We start from the raw sequence: 20430 nt of genomic DNA on the forward strand, positions 1-20430 counted from the left end.
GCTCAGCTTGACTCCTGGCAGGTCTCCCTTTATCCCTGTGCTCGCTGACCCCCACGACAGAGCTTGCTTTGCTAATTGACACCCTTTCCCGGTCCTTGACCCTTCTCTGCTCCTTCTGCATATCCTTCCTGTGGTGCTGTATGCTCAGGAGCACCCCTGCCTTGCCTGGGGAGCACATTCCAGGTACCATCATTTATTTAATGAGATCCCCAGCACTTCCCCACGTGCAGCCCCAGCCCCTCACTCTCACTGCAGTCATCTTTCTCGTTGCCCCAGTAAAAGAGAAAAATGCAGGCATTTTTTCATTTTCAAATGAAAACAGGGCCTGTTTTCATTTAATTTCTCATGCAACTGAAATGAAACAAGTCCAAGAGCCCTCAAATCCCTGGTTTGGACTCCCAATGCACTGAGCTGCAGCAGTGATGTTACCACAGGGCCATGCTGCAAGCCTCCCACAAGCCACCCATCTCCATCTACATGCCCAAGCCCATCTCAATTCCCTACTGGGATGCTCCCAAATCTATTCCTTTGCATGAGTCCTCACACCTCCAGGGAATCAATCATTCCCATCAGAGCCAGGACACTTAGGGTGGGGATGGGAGGCAGGGGCTGGGGGTGCAGTGCTGGGAAAAGAAACCTCACAGAGAACATTAAATTAAAATCCAGCCAGTTAAATTAATTACCACTGAAAGCATCTCACCTGATTAGTTCTTTGCACAGTTGTGTTAACACCGCCTGACACTTGTTTATTTATTTGTCACCCTCTCTCTGGGGGCTGGTGGCCCCAGCAGTGTCCAACTGGGCTTCTCAGTTGCCCAGTGCTCAGGGGGCTGTGAGTCTCCAGCAAATGAGAACACACAGTAATACAGAACAGCAGGATTTGGCCTCTAGCACCAAGCAATTCCCATGGGTCCCTGAGCCGACTGACAGGGATTACTATTAGCGAGGTGCTTAGGAGATGGAAGAGCCATTGCAAAATCACAGTGATGCCACAGGTGCAGAGGAGGTTGTTGGAGGCTGTGGACCTCTCCCCACTCCCCTTGTTTCCTGCAGACCTGGGCTGCTGCCCTCTGTGCACTGGCACAGACTGGAACCTCTCCCTAGAAGGGATCTGCTGAGCACATGCTCAAGCAGAGGAGCTGCACAACCTCCTTGTGTTGCTGCCAGCACTGGACCCAGCTCCTGTCTCTTCTGGCTCTGAACCAGCTGTGAACACCTCCTGAGCACAATGCAGCTAAAAAGCCCCTGACTCATTTGCTAGGCACTGGCAGTGGTTCCCAACTCGCACACCTGCTCACTGGTGTAAACCCTGCCCTGTGCCGGGTGCCTCCTTTATCTGCTTCTCACATCGCCTTCCAGCTCCTTCCAGCACCCCTTCTCCTTGGTCCAGACACCATCCCACACAACCGTACATGAGCTGGACACTGTAGAGCATCTCCAAAATGCGAATCTCTAGGTGCAGTGAACCCCTCATGCCTTATTTTCAGGGCTTACACAGAGCCTCCTGTGACCCTCTGTTCCTGGGGCATGGCCTAGGATGGAAACACCACCCTGTCTCTGATGCCAGGTGCAGAAGGTGAGATAAGGAGTAGAGGAAGGCTCTGCTATGTCTTCCAAACCTGGGAACATACAGCCACCTGCACAACACATCCCTGGGTGGCAGGGCTCCCAGCTGGCGCATCACAGTTACCACCCCACAGCCGGCTAAGCCGGGTGGTGCTCCCAGACACCCACAGCTGCCAGTTGTGTACGCTGTATTGAAAAACACACAGCTGCTATCAGCTGTGCAAACACAGCAGCCCTCAAAACACACAGCTGCTATCAGCTCTCAGCATCATGTGAAATACAGCACAACTCTTATCTCCCCTGCTGAGGCCCGGGAATCAGAGCATCCCGTGCTGAAGATAGACAGAATGCTGGGGAATGAGCAGCTGTCCTCCAGCATGCCTGTGCACCCAGGATCCTGCAAACCCAGGGATCACCAACACTTTTGGCTGCTCCTCTGAAACAGCCACACTGCAGTAATCCTAGCCAGGGATTCCCCTCACTGACTGCAATCCTCTCTGACAACTCTTTCTACCTACAGAGATGATTGTTATGGCACAGGGCTAGAGGGAGAAGCTACACCCCTTCTCAAATTATTCCCGAGGCATCATTTAATCTACTGGCTTTGATCCAAAGCTTGGGGCAGAGTGGCTGTTTCCAGCTGGGATCAGTATGCCATGAGGACCTCATAGGGCAGTGTGCAGCAGACAACCCTATGTACAGAAAGTAGCGGGGTTGGCATGGCAGGAGCGGGGGCTGTGGGGAGTCAGTGTAGGAGCAGAGACTGTCCCCCTCATTGTGACATGCTGGGGTACTCACTTCCCACCCTCAGGTAGGTCTGGTATTTGAGGTGCCAGGAGGAGCCCTCGTAGCAGGAGTACTGGCCACTCTGTGACAGGTCAACATTCTTGAGGATCAGGTAGGACCCGTTCAGGTGGGACTCGTCGATGTCGGTGCCGTTGGCTGTCCAGGTCACGGCTGCGTCCCAGTCCATGGAGCCACACTTCATGGTCACGTCTGCACCTACCCGCTCATACTGGACGTGGCTGTCTGTGGGGAGGAAGAGGGGAAAAACAGGTGAGCTCAGAGCCCTTCAGCTCATATGCCTTGGAAATGGGATCATACCTTCCCATCTGACAAGTAAAGAGAAGGATTAGGGTGTGGACTGACACCGTGGTGGCCAGGGAAGCCCAAGTTCTGCTCCTGTCCCCAGCCATGATTTATTTTAGACTAGAGTAGACCAGCTGACAAATACCAGAGGATCATGGACCACCTCCACCCACAGGATGGCTACCTCTCACCTTTGCTATGGTGAACACGTGTCAGGGCTGCACATACCCAGCCAAACACCCCACAGCGTGGCCAGATACACAAGTGCCAGTCATGTGTCTAGGTGACTTGTTGCAGGACAAAAACCAAACACGCGTATCAGAAGCTCCCAGCAGAGAGATGACACAGCCCCAGGACTTGTCCCCAGCAAGCTCCATGTTTTTACTGGCACAGATGGGAAGCAGGTAATTCTCCTTGCAATTCCCTATCCAGGAAACCAAGCAGGAGGATTGCAACCTAAGCGTGCTGTGCTGTGGAAAGGCGCAGCTGCTTGGTGCATGCAGTGCTGTTTGTCTCCCTGTCTGGGTTTTCTTTTCTTTCCACAATAACATGATGCCTTGCTGAGCTGTTTGATGTAGCAGCTCACGAGTGGGGCAACACAGCTCATTGGGCACCAGCTGCCTAATTGAATTTTCTCAGGTTTCTGGACAGGAGCTGGAGCTGACATTCATTAATGATCCTTAGCAACTGAATATTTCCCGTGTTGCTACACTTGGCTGCGCTGAGCGGCATGTGGCAAGGATAAAACCACGTGAGTGCGTGTGCGTGACACAGGGTGAAGCAGGACGGGAGGATGAATGGGGATGAGGTTCCTTCAAAGCTTCATCAAGCCTCTGTGCACAGACAAGGGTAGTTCAGTTCTCAAAATTCTCCTGGGCTTCAAAAGCATATTTGACAAGGTGCCTTCCAAGGAAACTAAGCAGCCCTGACACATGGGGAAAGTCCTTGCAAGGATTTATAGCAGCTAAAGTCAGGAGACCAAAGGTGAAAACAAGCTGTCAAATGTAGCAGTAGAAGATGTCACTGTTGAAGTCTGATGGAGATCCGAGCTGGATCAGATCTGCCCAACACCCTCGTAACTCACAGGTAAAATGGGTCAGGGCAGAGAGAAGACAGAGTGCTGCTGAGGCTGCCAGGGCAGCAAATCACAGCGGGGTTCCAAAGTGCTGCAGAAGGACATCATGGTACAGACCACCAAGCCGTAACCCTGTGCTGATTAATGCACAGTGGAATGCATGCAGCCTTGCCTCTCCTACACACTCATGGTTTCAAATGCGCCACAGCCTCTACAGAAACCCACCTTGAAGTCATCACACTCCCTTCCCTGAAAACATCAGCTCAGTGGTGACCCAGAACTCAAACCCAAAATGGAAAGTACTGTAACTCAAAAGCCATGAACAAACCTGTCCTCATGCTGTTATGAGCATAGCACCACTGGAAGCAGGGCTGATAAAAGAAACGGGAATAGCTAAGGCTGGAAACAGATCCCACATAAGGATGGTTTAGTAGACTCAAACCCTTCATCCATAAAAGGAGACAATCAAGCAAAGACGTGACAGACACCTTAGCAATGATGAAGTGACATGAAAAGGACAAATAGACAAGGACTGCCTGCTCTTTCTCATAATAAAATAAGGGGGAGCAAAACAAGCAAAAGAAAGTGGTCTCTTTTTTCGCACGAATTGTGATTAAATTACAGAAATCTATATCCATCAGATGCTGTTGATGTCAACATTGGAGGGGGGAACAGCGAGTAAATGAATTCACAGCAGAAGATGACCTAAAACACTGAGCTGCCCAGTGAGCCTTGGGAGATTGCAGGCAGCTGATGGTGGAGAAGGATGGGAGAAGCACCTCCAGGGCTTTTCCTCTCTTTTCTTCCTCTCCAGGCATCAGCTCCTGGGTCTCACTGACAGATGGGACCACATAGACATGATTCAGCCCTTTCTTTTGTCTAATCCCACATCCTGGTCCCATCTGCAAAGGTGGCTCTGGGGGTGTGCCTGGCAGGTCTCAGCCCTCCTGCAGATGGTTTGTCAGGGCACCTGCTTCTGACAGGAATAGAGCAGCTTTGGGGATGTTATCCCTGCTGAGAAAGGGGGTCCTAAGGACAAGGAAAAACTGGTTTGTAGTGAGTACATTGCTGGTGGGATGCCTCAGGACCACTTCTGTCACTAGCCAAGGATGGAGACTTTTAGAAAACTGCGCTGACCAGAAAAGTGTATTTCAAGGGTCTTAAAAAAGCTGGGAGAATGAACTGACAGGCAGAAAGCAGAAAGAACATCTATGATGAAGCATCTGTGTGAGGAGGGGTGGCTGGAACAGGACCAGATAAACAGACAGGCAGAAGTGGAAGAAGACAGCAGATGGATGAATGTGTGTAACCACAGACAGACAGCAGGCTGGATGGGCACAGATGGAATGGAGGAAAGGAGGCATGGAAGCACAATGAATGCAAGTGGTGTTGGGTGGATGGTTGGCATCTCTGGATGTGGATAGATGGCTGGATGATGAATGGATGGACAGACAGATGACTAGGCATGTGTATAGATGGAGAAATGTGGATATCAGAGTTTCAGTAAGAATTCAAGTGTTTACTCAAGTTCTCTAATTTGTTCTATTGCATAAGATAAAGAGGTTTTGTCTTCCCACTTCCTGTTGATTATCCTGTCCTTACACTAGGAATTCTGCTCATCAGAGACACCGGAGCTCTGACACCCACCATGGCAGCACCCGCCAGCCTTGCATGGAGAAAGGCTCAGTGCAGTGATGGACCTGCAGACCTGCCACCCCTGCCTGGCTCCTGCCTGCCTGATGCCTATTCCCAGAGAGGGACTGAGATGGGGGGAAAGCTCTGGGATGCTCAGCTCTGCCTCTCAGGACTGTGGCTGAGAGCTTGTCTGTAGCTAGTGGCTGAAGGACTAAGTTGGGAAGGAAAAAAGTCACCTTGAGTTATTTCCTTAAACACAGTACAAACACATTGGCATTCATCCAGAAGGGCTGAGGGAGCCATTCCTGGAAGACAGGTCTTTGAAAGCAATGCTCCTTTCCAAGGCAATGATTTAAGGCTCCTAATCAAGGAGAAACCCAAAGCACAGCTTCAGAGGAGGCATTTTTCCCAGCAAGGTTTGCTGAGTATCTTACTGGAGTAGAGACAAGTCCTCATGTCCTCCCTTGTCCCATTCCAGCTGTGGGAGTCCCACCCAACGACAGTGAGGTGCAGATGTACGGCAGCCCCTTTGGGAAGGGGCAACATGGGAACAGCTCCCCTGGAATGCTGGAGAAGCCTGTCTTCCACGGAGAACAGCAGCTCTGCTTTAGGATGGGGATGAGCAGGGGTGGCCAGAGCTCTACTGGGACCCTCCACTTCCTGCAGGCTGGGAATGGCAGGACCCGCTCCAGCCCACCCAGAGCTCCACAGCTCCCTTGAGCAGGGAGGGAAGGGAGGCTTTTCCACACTCCTGGTCACCATGTCACTGGTAACCCATGGGACCAATGACCATGATGGTGCCTGTCCTGCAGGGCCAGCCCTTGTGGATGGCTAACTGGTGACATGAGTGTCCTGCTGGAAGATTCAAGCTGGACATGGAGGATAATTTATTCTCCTGGAGGGTAACACAGCGCTGGGACAGGTACCCACAGAGAGGAGGGATCCTCATCCATGGAGGTTGTCAGGGCTCTGTTGACAAAGGCATGGCTGATCTGGTCTTCTGCTGAGGACTGGCCTTTTCCAAGTGGGACACTGGACTAGACACTTCCAAAGATTCCTTCCCAGCAACATGGATGTGATCACTGGCTAGAACTGACAGTTCAAGATGCCTGCCCGGCCCCTACACCACCCTGTCCCCAGCCTCTCCAAAGCATGCTGCCTTTTGAGTCGAGTGATATCACAAGGCTGTGATGTCATCATAGAGGCGGGGCTGGGATGCTGGAACCCAGCCAGCAATATGCCTCTCAGCATCCAAGCCCCCTAAGGGCCACATCCTCTGCCAGGCACAGCACACCTGCCAAGCACAGCAAGGCTTATGACATGAAGTTCCAGATCTAGAAAGGAGGCATGGTGATACATAATGGGAGAAATTACAGGTTTACCCACACCTCTGCAAAGCTGCAGTGGAGGGAAGATGGGAGTAAACACACAGAGCTTCTAGTTGTGGGATAAACATACAGAGCTTCTAGTAATGAACCTGGGGTGAAATGAGCTGTGAGCTGCTTTGCTGCACTAGCAATGGTGAGGGGCAGCTTGATAGGTCCTGCAGCTGCAACAGGGACCAACAGGACAGCAGACAACAGTCCAGCACAGAGATGTGGAGGGAAGACGAGGCAAAGCAGCTGAGATATGAGGCATGGAAAGATATCTGATGCTTCCCAAACCCATCCAACTGGAAATCCAATAGAAACCTCATCCTCAGTTTCTTCCTTAATGGAATCTTGACCTACATCTAAACTGGAAGGGCAATAGCACAAGGAAATCCTGCAAAAAGGTGATGCTCTGGCATGCACTGTTCTAGGGAGGAGCAGAACTCCTCTTGGGACCTTCCATCTCCACTCCTCTGCCTTTGCTCCAGCTGAGGCTACCACCCAGCCAGCATGGGCAGCTGCCAGGCATGGCAGGAATGCTCCTGGGCATTGGCATGTGTGGAGCCACAGATGTGACACCGGGGGTCTATGCCCAGATGCCTGAGGGGTCACTGGAACAGCAAGCAGAGGAAGTGGAGGGCATGGTTTGCATTCCTGGCACCAGTGCTCACCACAGCCCTTTAATGGGGGTCTTTCAGCCAGGACCTGTGGTAAGAAAATATCCAGCAGACACACACAGGGCCAAAATCACCCTGGCTGTCACAGCAATTTGCAGGCAGACTGGGACAAACATTCCCTCTGAATGCTCTGCCAAAATGCACTACAGGGTTGTGGCTCCTGTAAGCAGAGACTGAGCAAAGGAAAGGCACTGCAGCATTTTTGGGGTGAGAGATGAACACTCTGAAGGTTCCATAGCCTCTGACTCTTCCCTTCTTTTGCAGATGGTGAAGCCAACACAGCGAGAAAGGCCAGGTTCCCACTTTCTCTGATAGGACAAGGAACACTTCTGCAGTGGGACAGAGCATTACACACGTGTCTTTGGACAGAGGCCTTCACATCACCCCACTGGTATTTGTATGTCCCTCCCACAGCTGAGAAACCAGCCACAAATAATTGTCTCAGCAGCTAATTAGCTGTCTGTGTACAGAATAAATTATACATTTAATATTTACACAGTGCCAGGGCTATGCCAAGAGCTTTCCAAGCGTATAAACCAGAAGAGTCTTACATACCACAGCTTCTCATGATAAATAAGATTAATCAGCCCACAGGAGATGAGCAGGGAGCCCCAGAGGATGGAGAGGGCAAGAGGACAGAGAGGTGGCCTGACCAGCCTCTGTTGGAGGATGTTCCTGGCCTTTTCCAGTCTTGGGACACGGTAGCAGCACAATCCTGTGGCCTCTGCCTTGCTTCAGGACCCATGCCCACTGGCCTAAGCAACACCAACTGTGTCCAAGGAATGCCACTGGCTCCATTCCCCTGTGCAGCCTGACAGCCCCTGAAGTCTGCCCTTCTTGTGATGAAGCAGCCCCTGGCTGTGGAGAGGGTTTCCTGACACCAGCTTCCCACTCTTGATCTCCTCACATCTATCCCCTGTGATGCCACTTGGTCTTTGCACAGCTTTTCTTGCCAGCACAAATCTTCCTTCAAGGAGAAGAAATTTCATGCTTAAGGAGGCACTTCTTCCACAAGTGATTTAAAACTGGATATATCTTTGTAAGGAAACAAGCATAATTAAGTGTCATCGATGTAGCCAAAGATACGGACTGTTCCAAGTTAATTTTGTCCATTAATGAAGAGTTGCAGAAAGCAGAGACCGCATTTGTTTGTTCTACTTTGGTAAATCCCTGGAGTCAGCAGCTTTGCTCTTGACAAGAAAAAATAATTAGAAAGAAACTTTAATTAAGAGATAACAGATGGGTGCTAAAGGACTTGTACTCAATCACACCACGATAGCTTGGAAGCAGACCTTGGTTTACTTCAGGAGTGTTGTGAAGGAGGGACTTGACCCCTCTGACATGCTTGGCTCAGGGCAGGATCCAGGGCAGGGAAACCTCTTCTTCAGCCTGGATGTGACCACAAAACATCCTCCTGTGGGTGCTGGCAAAGCTCCTGCAGAAGTTCTTCTTCAGCTTTGCAGCAGCCTCACCTTTCACCTCGCTCTGAAGCTGCACCCCAAGCCCAGCTGGGGATGTCCATCGTGGGGTGACAAGGGCCCTCATGGCCCTTCCAGCTGCTCAGCTGCACAAGGCTGGTGCCTCTCCCATGAACCTTACTGCAACATCTTCTGGGCCTTTCTGAGGATGAAGGGACACTTTTACCATCAAACGTTCTGTTGTCACAAATGATAATCCAATCCATGGGCTCCCTCCTGGACTTGATGGTCCAGCAGTGGGGAGGTGTGATGCCTGCACTGCTGAGCTTGACATGCCATTGCCCAGGCCGAGCTCCAGGTGACAGGAGCAGACAGGATGGCACCACCATCAGGATGGTGTCACTTGCATCACTCATGCACAGGGGCCAGCAAGGCTGTGCAGTGGCAGAGAACCAGCATCCTCCTGGGGAGAAAACAGTGCAAAACCCAGCAGGAAACCACAGAACAGAGACCTGCTTCTGACCTTCTGCTGGAAGCAGAAGACACCCAGTCTCACAGCAGAAGCAAGGGCTAAATCCCTGCTGCAGCACTGGCTCAGCCCATGGGATGCAGCAGCTCCCCATGTCTTTTGGGCTGTGGGCCAATGGGGGGCCCTGGCTGCCAGACACTGTACGAGGATGAGGAATGCTGCCTTAGCAGACAAGTAACTTAAGTGTAATTTTTCTGCTTGTACCATATCATCAGACTGGCTGAATCAACAGCTTTGGTCTGGTCTGAGTGGGATCCCACCAGAGCAGAGGGTGACCTCTTTGTGCCCTAATATGTCTGTGTCTTGTTCTGGTACTGCTGCCTTTTCATCAGCCCCACGTTGGGACAGAGCTTCTCTTGCAGCTCTCTAGACCTGCCAAATCACATCAGCCCAGAGCTCCACACTGGCAGTGCTCCTGGCTGCAAGCCAGAAGGGCTCCGTGTCAGAGGCAGTCTTGTTTTCCAGCATGCCATCAAGCCCAGCTCTCACTGGGAGCAGTAGGAGCTGTACAGCGATGTGGTGCCCCAAGCATAACTTGACCCTGGTCACAGGGGACAAGCAAAACTGAGAACAGCAACCAAATCCATCCTGCCTCTGTAACAGAGTCTGCTCAGCCATGCATTGGCAGGAGACCACAAAGAAACTGTCCTTTCCCATGGCTTCAGGGTAGGAGTGAGCTCTGCCTGAGGGTGCTAATGCTGGTGTGCACCCATCTGCAATGGTTGCATACTTCTACCATGGATCATGTTGTGTTGACACAGTTGGGACCAGGAGAAGATGCTACTTATGCTTTTCTGTCTCAGCAGCTCTACAGCAGAGAGGTCTGGATTCTTTTGGGCTGATGATCTTGGCTTTTTAGGTTTTTCCACAGGAGGCTTTGTTCTTGCATCCCAGAAGGGGTCCTGAGTTCATGTATTTCCCAGAAGGTCTTAGTAAGACCATCACTTGGATGTCTGTCCCAGCTCTTTGGGTCCAAGGGCCCTTCTTGTTGCACATGGCTGAGCTGTGACACTGTTTTTATCCTAAGGCAAGGCTGGATGGGACCTTGCCCATTTGGCTTCCTTGCAGAGTCAGCTTGAAATGACTCATCTTGAGGAAGTGCAGTTGCTTGGTAAAGCAGGAACTCCTCCAGTTCCCTGCAGCTACACCGGGCTGCCCCAGCCTGTGGGGCAGTATGAAGGGAAAGTGTTGGAACACCACAGGGAATGGCACTAAGGGGAGCCGGCACACAGCAGGAAAATCTCACTGATAACCTCCAAGCTGGGCTCACTTGAGTCTTCACCCTGCACTGCAAAATGACCAGTGCTAGCACCATGAGTGAATTAGAGGCTTGTTTTTTGGTCCTGCTTTTTCATGCAGACAGGACAAATAACTCTAAGCCACAAAAGAGTGCTTAGATCAGGCTTTTCAATGCCGTTTAGGGGAAAATCAATACCATTCAGAATTAGGTGCCCAAATCAGAGCCGTAAACACAAGAAAAGCTCATTGGCGTCCAGCAACAGCGTGAAGATGCCTGTATTTACCAAGGTTTGGGGAGGGGGAGGTGGGGTCAGAGCTGGATAGAGACATCAGGGTGCCTCACTCCCCACTGACCTCAACCTGCGTTTCCAGCCTGGTGCACAGCGCACACCTCCCCATCCCTGTTTGCCAATGCCCACATGCCTGCCCTCAAATAACAGCTTCGCTCCACTCAAATACTCTGGGGGCGACCGCTGTTTGTTCACATAACAACCCAGCTCCCGCTTCACCCCACTCAGGGCTGCGGATTAGCATCAGGCATTGTGCAATGTTTTTTTATTAGCACAGAATTATGGAAGTCAGAGGCGTAAAAGACCTGTTGGGTCCCACTCAGTCCATCCTCTTTCTGCCAAGACAGTATTGGTCCCTGCAGCATATTTACTATTTCTCCAGTCTAATTTTACATACTGTACAATCTGTGCAGTGCCAAGTTACGATCCCTGTGTGAGAAGCAGAGCTCTCAATTTCCAGGCTCTTGGGTGTGTAAAATCACAACCGCGATGCTAAATTAACTTTTTTTCCCCTTGCATTTAATCATTTAATAGCTCTAAAATTCAGCCCCTCAGGCTCTTTCTGTCTGTCTGTTGGCTTGGGTTCTGCCTGCTGTAGGCCAGTGGCTTGTCGCTTACAGATGTAATGCTCACGCCCCTGGGTGGATCGGCAGCAGCTGGGCTTGGAGCTGGGGTAACCACAATTTAACACATAAACTTCTGTGTCTGAGGATGGAAAAACTCCTCTGCTTTTCTTAAAGACAGGTACAGGGGGCCCATCCTCTTACTTACTGCTCACCCCTACAAGGAGGAGGGACAGAGTGCACTGCACACAGGGACAGGACTCAAAAGCATCACAGAAGACGGACTGAGAAATCAAAACGGTGCAGCCTATAGCACCAAGACATGGGGGACAGGGCATTCCCCAGGGCTCCCAACAGAAGCACCACTACTTTCCTCTCCACCTGTACATCCACTGAAGGCTACACCCCAGGGCTTGTTTCTTCCCAAAAGAGGGATTTCTCCCCCCTGCAACAACACCAAGATTTTCTTTGTGCATGTGGCTACAGAATAGCAGAGGAACTGAGCTGCTGCCAGGGCACCACAGTGAAGAGGGTGGGAAAAATAGATGCTGATAAAATGAGAACTATTTTCCCAAGTTTGAGGGGTTTTTTTGATCCTGTCACCATCACTCCTCCAAGTAACACATGCATATCTGGAGTCCAGTGCTGGTTTTAAAACATTAAAAATAAGGCACTCATCTTCTATCCCTTGCAGGGCCTGTACTAACAACTAAGACAAGGCATCAAAATTTTCACAGGTAATAATGAGATACTACATTTGCATTTGATGCCTTTCACTCTGAAGGATCCTCAAGCAAAGCCAAGCCTGGGAAAGATCACTGGCATGTGCTGAGCCATGCCACAGCCAGCAGAACTGGAGCCCACCCACCACACAGAGCACCTGCTGAGGGGAAAGGTGGGCACATATCAGACCCATAGCACGCTGGAAAGAGTGGTACTTATACCAGAGACACAAAATTAATTGCTAAGTGTAGCTAATGGAGCACTGCAGACCACGCAATAGGACCCCAGGACAGAGCTCCTGGATCTTGAGCAGAGCTTGGAGGCAGGCTCCAGCTCAGGGCTGAATGAGGTTGGGACTCTGATTAAGGGCTGGAAAGTGGATGCCATGATTGCAGGACTGTGGTCCCCAAATGGTGTCTGAACTCCTCTTGGGGGTCAGCAATATTCAGGAGCCCCATAAATTCACAGGCTATGTGAGTATTTACTCTGCAGTCAGAGAGTTATCAAAAGTGGCAGTGCCTTCTGGATTTGTCTCTGAGCAGGTAGGAGAGACAGGGTTTCCTGCACACTACATGGAGGATCCCAGAAGCAGTAAGAAGATCTATGAAAAACAGCAGGAGACTGAGAGTGCTCAGTGCTTTGGGGCAGACAGAGCCTTTGCATGCTTTCTTATGCAGATCATAGAATCATGGAATGGGCTGGGCTGGAAGGAACCTCTGAAGGTCATTAGTCATTAGATGTGCACGTATCACAGAATCATAAATTGGATACACCCTGTTCACCTGTCTGCAAAGCACAATGCAGAAGCTCAGAGATCACACCACTTCAGAAGAGAGAAGCTTAGGACAAGGCCAGTGAGCCAGCAGCTTTCAGCATGGTTGGTCCCATTCTCAGAGCATCACAGAGTGCTTTCAGAGGAGGGAGCATGCAACTCCCTGAGGGGCTGTGAACTGAGCCAGTTCCTGCCTGGCCCTGCTCCCTTGTTGTTGCCCTAAGCACCAATGCCTAGCACCCTTTCCAAAACCAGTGAAGAAGATGCTCTTCAGTAAGCAGCTGAGCACTTTGAAAGAGGCTCCCACTGGCTGGCTGGTGGTGTAATCATGCAGAACCGTCATGGCTTCATCATGCAGACCCAAAAAAAAAAAGATGCTGCAATTTCTATTTGATATTTGTGGCCTCTCTGCTTTCTAGAAATACATTCTCCTTCTCCTCTTCCCTCTCCTCCTCTTCAACACAGCCTTTTCCTGCCTGCCTACCCACTGCCATCCCCTCTCCATACCGCTTTTGTTGCCATCCATCTGATGAAACTCTGAAAAGAAGCAGCGAGCAGCACTGGTTTTGGGAGCCCAGTCTGCCTTTGAGAGCATCTCCTAACCTCCAGTAACTGATCCTGCTATGTCAGAGATTCTTCAGCTTGGTGTGGCCTTTTTTATTTCCTCTGCTGGGGACAATGAGCAACCCCTAGTTCAGGAGCAGACATTCATTCTTGAACCAATTATGCATTATTTCCTAAATTTCAACTTTTAAAAGCTATGAATGTCTTACTGCAAAACAACAGCTAAAAGACCAGTTATGTTTCATTGACTGAAACACAAGTAAGTGTGCCCTGCTCTCTGGAGAGCTCCTGGGTTTGAAGCAGAAGATTTTAGGGAAGCATATTTTCTGAAAGTAAAACTATTCAGAAGCTCGCCATGTCCAGAACTCCAGTCATCTGAAGGCAGTACTGAATTACAACTATTATTAGCTCAAGAGATACTTGAAATCTGGAATTTCTGTAAAACATTTTGAATTCAGGTTCTAAAGCATTTAAAGGACTTGAGAAAATATCTTTGGCTCCAAGTCAGCAAAGCACTTAGGCAAGGCCTTAACTTTGAGCATGTGTTTAAGTACCTTGCTGACTTGGGGCTTTTAACCCTGGCGAAAAGAAATCAAAGAGGAAAGAAAAGCCAAGGAAAAAAAATTCTGGTGTACATAGAAATCTCCAGACAAGCCAAAATAATAGAGGACTCTCCTCTGGAAAGTAAGAAAACAAAAAATAATAGCTTAAAATTAAACACTAGAGGAAGCTTTCTGGAGGAGGGTGGAGAAAGACTCCCAGAACAAATGGAGTATTTCAATGTAGCCTAACGCCAGCTTCACTCTCCTGCCTCTTCAGCATTCAGAAATTATTTATTGCTGAAAAAAAGTCCCAAACCAAACCCAAAAACCTGTTTCCTCCTCCCATTTCCAGACAAAGTGCAATGGGAGAGAGAAAAATCTTGGCTTCAGCAGTGAAAAAAACATCTCTGAAATGAGTCGGCTGTGAGAGACATCAGGAGGGAGGAAGAGGATAAGGGATGAGGGAGTGAAGGGCAGTAATGAGGAGAAGGAAATTGCCCAGAGGCAGAAGCCTGAAAATAACTGCATGCACTGCCTGTGAGAGGGGGAACACCAGAAAGTCCTTAAGGAGAGAAAATCAGTGCAAATCTATGCACACATGCTTGGAAAGCAGCTACAAGCAGCAAGCCGTGCTTCCCCTACCTCCAGCTTGCGATCATGAACAGAAAAACTGGAGCACAGCAATGAGAGCATCCCATGTAGCCCACCCAGGGAGAGAGGCTGCAGACAGCAGCAGGAGAGCAGCCACTGGAGTGGGAATGGGTGAGAGGAGATGCCCCAGCTGCTCCAGGATCCGGTGCCTGCAGCCCCTCCTCATGGCCAGGGCAGGCTCAGGGTGCCACGAAATTGAAAATGCTGCTCTGCCTCCACCAGGGCTAAAGTCCAAATATACAAATATTCTGTGTTATAGAGGAAAAAAACCCCACCAAAATGGACAAGTTCCTTCCTTCAGAAGGAAACCAAAGGTTTTCACGTGTTTTAGGTTTGTTTTTTTTATTCCACACTTCTCCACTGAGTTGTGCAAAAGGCTTTGTAAAACATTTGGTTTCATAAGGGGAAGGGGGTGTCAATTCAAAGGGAAGCCTAACCATTTCTGAAAAATACCAAAAAGACAAACTGCAGTCTCTCTTTCCCCTACGCTTCATCTCTTTTTTATCTCCCTTGACAGAGAAATATGATTTTGTAAAACATTTGGATGTTGATGGGACTCAATTTCCAACAGAAAACTGCTCCCCTGAGGATTCTCCCCAACAGGTTTGCCCAGGACAGATTGGCAGCCAGCGCTTTGCTCTTTGATGGAGATGCCCCTCATGGGAAGCACAGGATTCCAGCAGAGAGGGGATGGAGGCAGTTCTTCCTCAGCATTTGCACTGTCACAGTGCCCACAGCCCCCCAGGGATGGCCACCCTGTCATCAACTGGGACCCATCAAGATGCAGATCCTGCCAAAAGGATCTGACAACACAAACAAGTGAGACAAATGAGGAGAGCATCGTTCTCCCTGTCTTACACATGGAGATGAAGTCCCCAAAGCAGATGAAATTACTAGCCTGGGAGAGCTGTTTTCACCAGAGCTAGGCTCTAGTTTTCCTCCTTCCCTGTGATCCTATGACACCTGGTACATTGACAGCAGGGTTTGGTAGGGCTCTCCTGACCCTGCTGAAATACAAAACCACAAAGCACTGAATTAACTTCAGCCAGTGCCTCTTTATCCACCTGGGAGCCCTGTATGGCCCTCGGGATGCCAACACTCAGGCACTGCAGGGATGGCTTGTGGGGCTATGGAACAGCTGCTGCTGTGCACACCAGTGACTCCCTCTGAGGCACCAAAGCAAAAAGCCTTCCATAAATACTGCTTACACTAAAAAACTCCTCAGGGCTAAGCAAGTTAAGAAAAATGGCACAAACTCACTGGAGGAAGGAAAACACAATTAAACCACCCAACAGCCCCTACCCACTAATCCCTGGTGCTACCAGGCTTGACTTGAAGGTCTCTGCCTGCTGACACGCACTTCCCACCCTTCATCCAGCCCTGGCACTGCTTTTCCAGAATCCTGGCAGGGCATCTGTGCACACATGTTATGTGGGAAAGGAAGGCCCCCGCAGTCCCAGCTCCCAGCACACAGTCAGAGCCCAGCATGCTGTGGGGCTGTGGGCTGTGCAGGGAGAAGCCTGGGAGCTGCTGCCCCATGCCACAGCACAAATTAAAGGCAAATTAAAGGTTTGCAGGAGGGTTCAGTATTCACCAGGCTGGGAAAAACATCTGCAACATCAGGTAACAGCATTAAAGGGAATGCTGTGAGTGCTCATGGTGGCTCTCACTGTAAGGGTCTTCATTCTGGAGCTGTGATTTACGGCAGGATGAGGAATGTGATTGAGATTAAGTCTGTCTACCTAAATCCTGACATTTTCCTACTGGGTTTACACCCCAAAGACCTTCTCATAGATCAGTAGAAGGATGCTTGGGCCCACCTCTCTGGAGCTGCCAAGAATAACATTGTAAAAACACAGAGAATGCACTGCATGACGGATACAAAACCCCACGGACTCAGAGAGCTCAGTGGAATAAACTTGTCCAGATCACAGAGTGAAGGGGTTCACTAACACAGATGTAGGGCTGTCCACTGGGTATCCTGCTCAGATGGGGCAGACACCTCCACTTCAAAGTGATGTATCCAACCCCACAACCTGATCCAAATTTCCTGTGAGATAAGGCACATCCCACTTCTCAAACAGCACTTCTTAGTATCCCAGGGGTGAACTGACCCTGCTGCCGTGCTAAAGACATGAACAGCACCTATGATAAGGCTGCCAAGCTAAAGCAATGTCAATAGCCAGAAAATAACTAAGTAAATATAAATAAATATAAATAAATAAATATAAATAAATAAATATAAATATAAATATAAATATAAATATAAATATAAATATAAATATAAATATAAATATAAATATAAATATAAATATAAATATAAATATAAATATAAATATAAATAAATATAAAAATAAATATAAGTAAATATATTTTTATAAATAAAAATTTTATAAAATAAATTTTGTAAGATATTATAAAATAAAAATTTTTAAAAGGAGAAAACCAAACAATTTCAAAAACCCCAATGCTGCATAGACATAAAGACAGATGTTTCCTCTAAAATGACAGCTTCCAAAGTCCCACGTTGCTACTATTCCCCCTAGGATTTTCCTTTCTGTCTACCATGCTGCCAATGCAGCAGCTAGGTAACTTCTGAAGAGCACCAACCAGCAGCATGGAAATAGCTGCAGTGATTATATTGCAACACTTCACTGCTTTCCTGAGCTGCAGCTCCCTCCTCCACTGTTGGAAGTACAATCAATGCTAATTAATTAAGGGCCAGAGCCTGCCAACCATGGTCACACCAACTTCAGTGCTGCTTCCTGAATATTCAGGGCTCATGCTCCATAAAAGAGAGGATCAACCTCCAGCAACTTGGGTTGAAAACAACAGAAACTCTCTTTGCAAAGCAGGAGGGATGGACAGGCATGCCTGTGTCAGAGCTGAGAGCTGGAGGAACCATGTGAGCTGGGGCAGACCCCAGTGAGCTGCAGCTGTAAATCAGCAGTAAGGCATCCTGCAGGCACCCCTAAAGGCTCTGCACCAACCACAGAGCTGGCACAGCTTTTACATCCAGCCAAGGCTAAGAGGAGGGTGCTTGTGTGGGGCCAGGGACAGACCACGAGCACCCTCCAAAACCAAGGAGGAACAAAGCCTTTTTTCTTAGTGCCCAAAGTGATGTGACCTGTGATGCTGGGAGAGAGGAAGGCAAGGGCTGGGTGTTAATGGACAAATATGGGGAAGATCCTTGAGAGCAAAGGAGACAGGGAAGAGTCCCAGGAGAGTGAATGGACTTCACCGGAGCACCAGTGGGAACAGTACTGGAGTTCACCAGAAGGTGAGCCTGTGGCTCCTAACCCCGCCAAAGAGCTTCTGTGGTGCTCTAAGGGCAAGGAGGCACCAGTGGGGAATCCAAACTCCTGATCTGCCCCTCCACTATGCCACACTGAGGGACCCTCACACAAAGGAAAAACACAAGACCCTGTGTTTTCTACCACAAAGGTTAACTACTTTTCAAGTCTGCTGAGAACAGGAATTTGTGCCATGAATATGATCACCAGGCTCATGCCTTGTTGCATCCTATGTAATGCCCTCCCAACAGCAGGAGCTCATGCAGGGCTCAACAGCCTCCTCCCACTCCTCAGCAGCATCACTGGATTTTCATCCCTTTGCACCCAGCCTCTCCAGTTGTCCCAGCAGCTGGCACAGGTTGTGGCAGGTCTCCAGGCTCACAGTTATAGCCAGTCATGGAGGCTTCCCATGGGAAATCACAGGACAGGACTAGACAGACATTAGCTTCTGGGTTTAATGCACTCTCACTCCCACATGCCTCAGTTTCTCCCTTGCACAGCATCCAGTCAGCTGGAGCTACCATACCACAGCACAGGCAAGCCATGGACTTGGTGGAGTCCAACCTGCCAGGGTTTGTGGTTTGGCTGGAGTCAGAGGCTCTCTGTGACTCATCCTATGAAGTCTCAAGTTCATGGCTATGGATGGAGAATCCCATCGAGAGCACTCCAGGCTCAATTTATACTCCCTCTGGGAGTGGATTTGTGCATAAACAATGCAGATGAGGAGCAGAGCTGAACCACCTGGTTGAAGAACATCCTCACTTGGATGGATGAATGGGTGTGGGGCTAATGAGGACAAGCTCTCAGCAGTGGACCCCTGTGTGTATGCTCTGCACCACCCCGGTTTTCAGCTGGTGATGCTGTTGTGAGCTTGCCCTCATGCCACTCACAACAGGATGAGACCCTGATTCCCCTCTGAAGCTCTGTTGCCTCTGAGGGATGGTCACCAACTTCCTCGGTTTTATTTCAGTTTGGATCCTGAAGGCAGCAGGTGTAGCCCCTCTGTCAATAGCAGAGACCTGCTGAGCATGGAGTGGACTTTTCTCCAGAGAACAGAAGTGCCCTTTGGAGGAGCAGAGCATCCATTCCCCATCCCTTTGTGATCACAGGTGTTATTCAGCAGCACACCCAAGGCCTGGACATCAGAAATACAAGCACATGTGGGCACACCTATGACACCTTGGCAAATCCAGCAAGAATCGAGCAAGACAGGCCACCCGCTGCAGCCCTGCTTTAGCTTGGGCATCCTAGTTAATTCCTCAGTGTGATGGTGCCAGCTCTCCTCTGCCTACAAATCACAGAGGTCTTGGCTGGCAGAAATCCCACCAGCTCCTGGCCTTGCAGGTCAGTGTTTTCTAGCATCAGCTCTGTAGGCCTCTGGCTGTTCTGCAAAGCTCCAGAATGGATAACTAAGAAGAGCCTGGCTACTGGCTTAAGTCTGCTAACACAGGTCGGCTCCAGGGGAAATGCTGCAGGCTTTGCAAACTAAAAAAGCCAGGAAGGTCAAGTGTGTTGAACCTGGGATGAAAGGCACTACCTTTCTGTCAACTGTGTGCACCCTGAGGTGAGGTTTTGCCCCATCCATAGGGAATTTTGGACTGAGAAGTGCATGTGTCCTGCCAGGGACTCTCTCCGCACACAGGTGCATGCAGCTGTGCAAGGAGAATATTTTATCCCCTTCCTCTTATGTAGACACAAAGGCTGCTTCCAGCCTGTGTCTGTTTCCAGGCTGTGAATCACACCCACAAATCCCTTTCCCCAACACCAGCTTCCCCAGTATGGCTCTAATCAAGGCAAGGCAGTGCAATGAGGCTCCAGACTGCTTGGCTTCAATTAACACCTGCTAACAGCTGAGCCTAGATAGCAGTCTTTTCCAGCAAATTGTACACCAAGAGATCAATGGTTCATACAGGACTAATACTGCTGTAACCCCTTCTGCCTCTATCACTGCCAATTGCCTTGTGGTTTCACTTCACTTCTCCACCTGATGGGCCTTCCTGGAGCAGTCATTACAAGGTGACACACATCGCTTTTCCCCTCTGTAACGAGCCTGCCACAATCCCTCCTCAATTCTTCTTCTCTTTCTCCTTTTAATATGCCACAATTATACTGGCTTCTCTGCATGGATCCACCCCATTTAGTGCTGCCCAAAACCGCTTATCCTGAAGGATGCTCTTTTCATCCACAGCACAGACTGCACATCTTGCAAGTTGTTCTGTATATTTTTTACACTCCAACATCTTGTGGCCTGATTAGGAATCTGGTATTTCCCTTTCCACAGAAGCACAGGCTCTGCTCAGAGAAATTAACCCCACCAAGGACTTCAATAAAAGAGGTTTGTGGATGCTGAGTCCCAGCATCCGCACTCCTGAACATGCTTCATGGTATCTTTGCTCTATTCCCAGAAAATCCTCTCTGAGGGGGCAGAGATGAT

At 49.5% G+C, this 20430-nt stretch overlaps 1 protein-coding gene across 7 annotated transcripts in view; it reads right to left on the bottom strand.

Moving 5' to 3' along the window:
* The window catches only part of CNTFR (ciliary neurotrophic factor receptor), a 202549-nt gene that overhangs the window by 53795 nt on the left and 128324 nt on the right, over positions 1 to 20430 (bottom strand). For all 7 annotated transcript variants that reach the window (XM_058827916.1, XM_058827922.1, XM_058827919.1 and 4 more), the window contains one exon: positions 2365 to 2595. In XM_058827916.1, coding sequence (XP_058683899.1) covers positions 2365 to 2595 — 231 coding nt within the window. The remainder of the gene's footprint in view (positions 1 to 2364; positions 2596 to 20430) is intronic.

Source organism: Poecile atricapillus, chromosome Z, assembly GCF_030490865.1.
Source record: "Poecile atricapillus isolate bPoeAtr1 chromosome Z, bPoeAtr1.hap1, whole genome shotgun sequence".
NCBI classification, from domain to species: Eukaryota; Metazoa; Chordata; class Aves; order Passeriformes; family Paridae; genus Poecile; species Poecile atricapillus.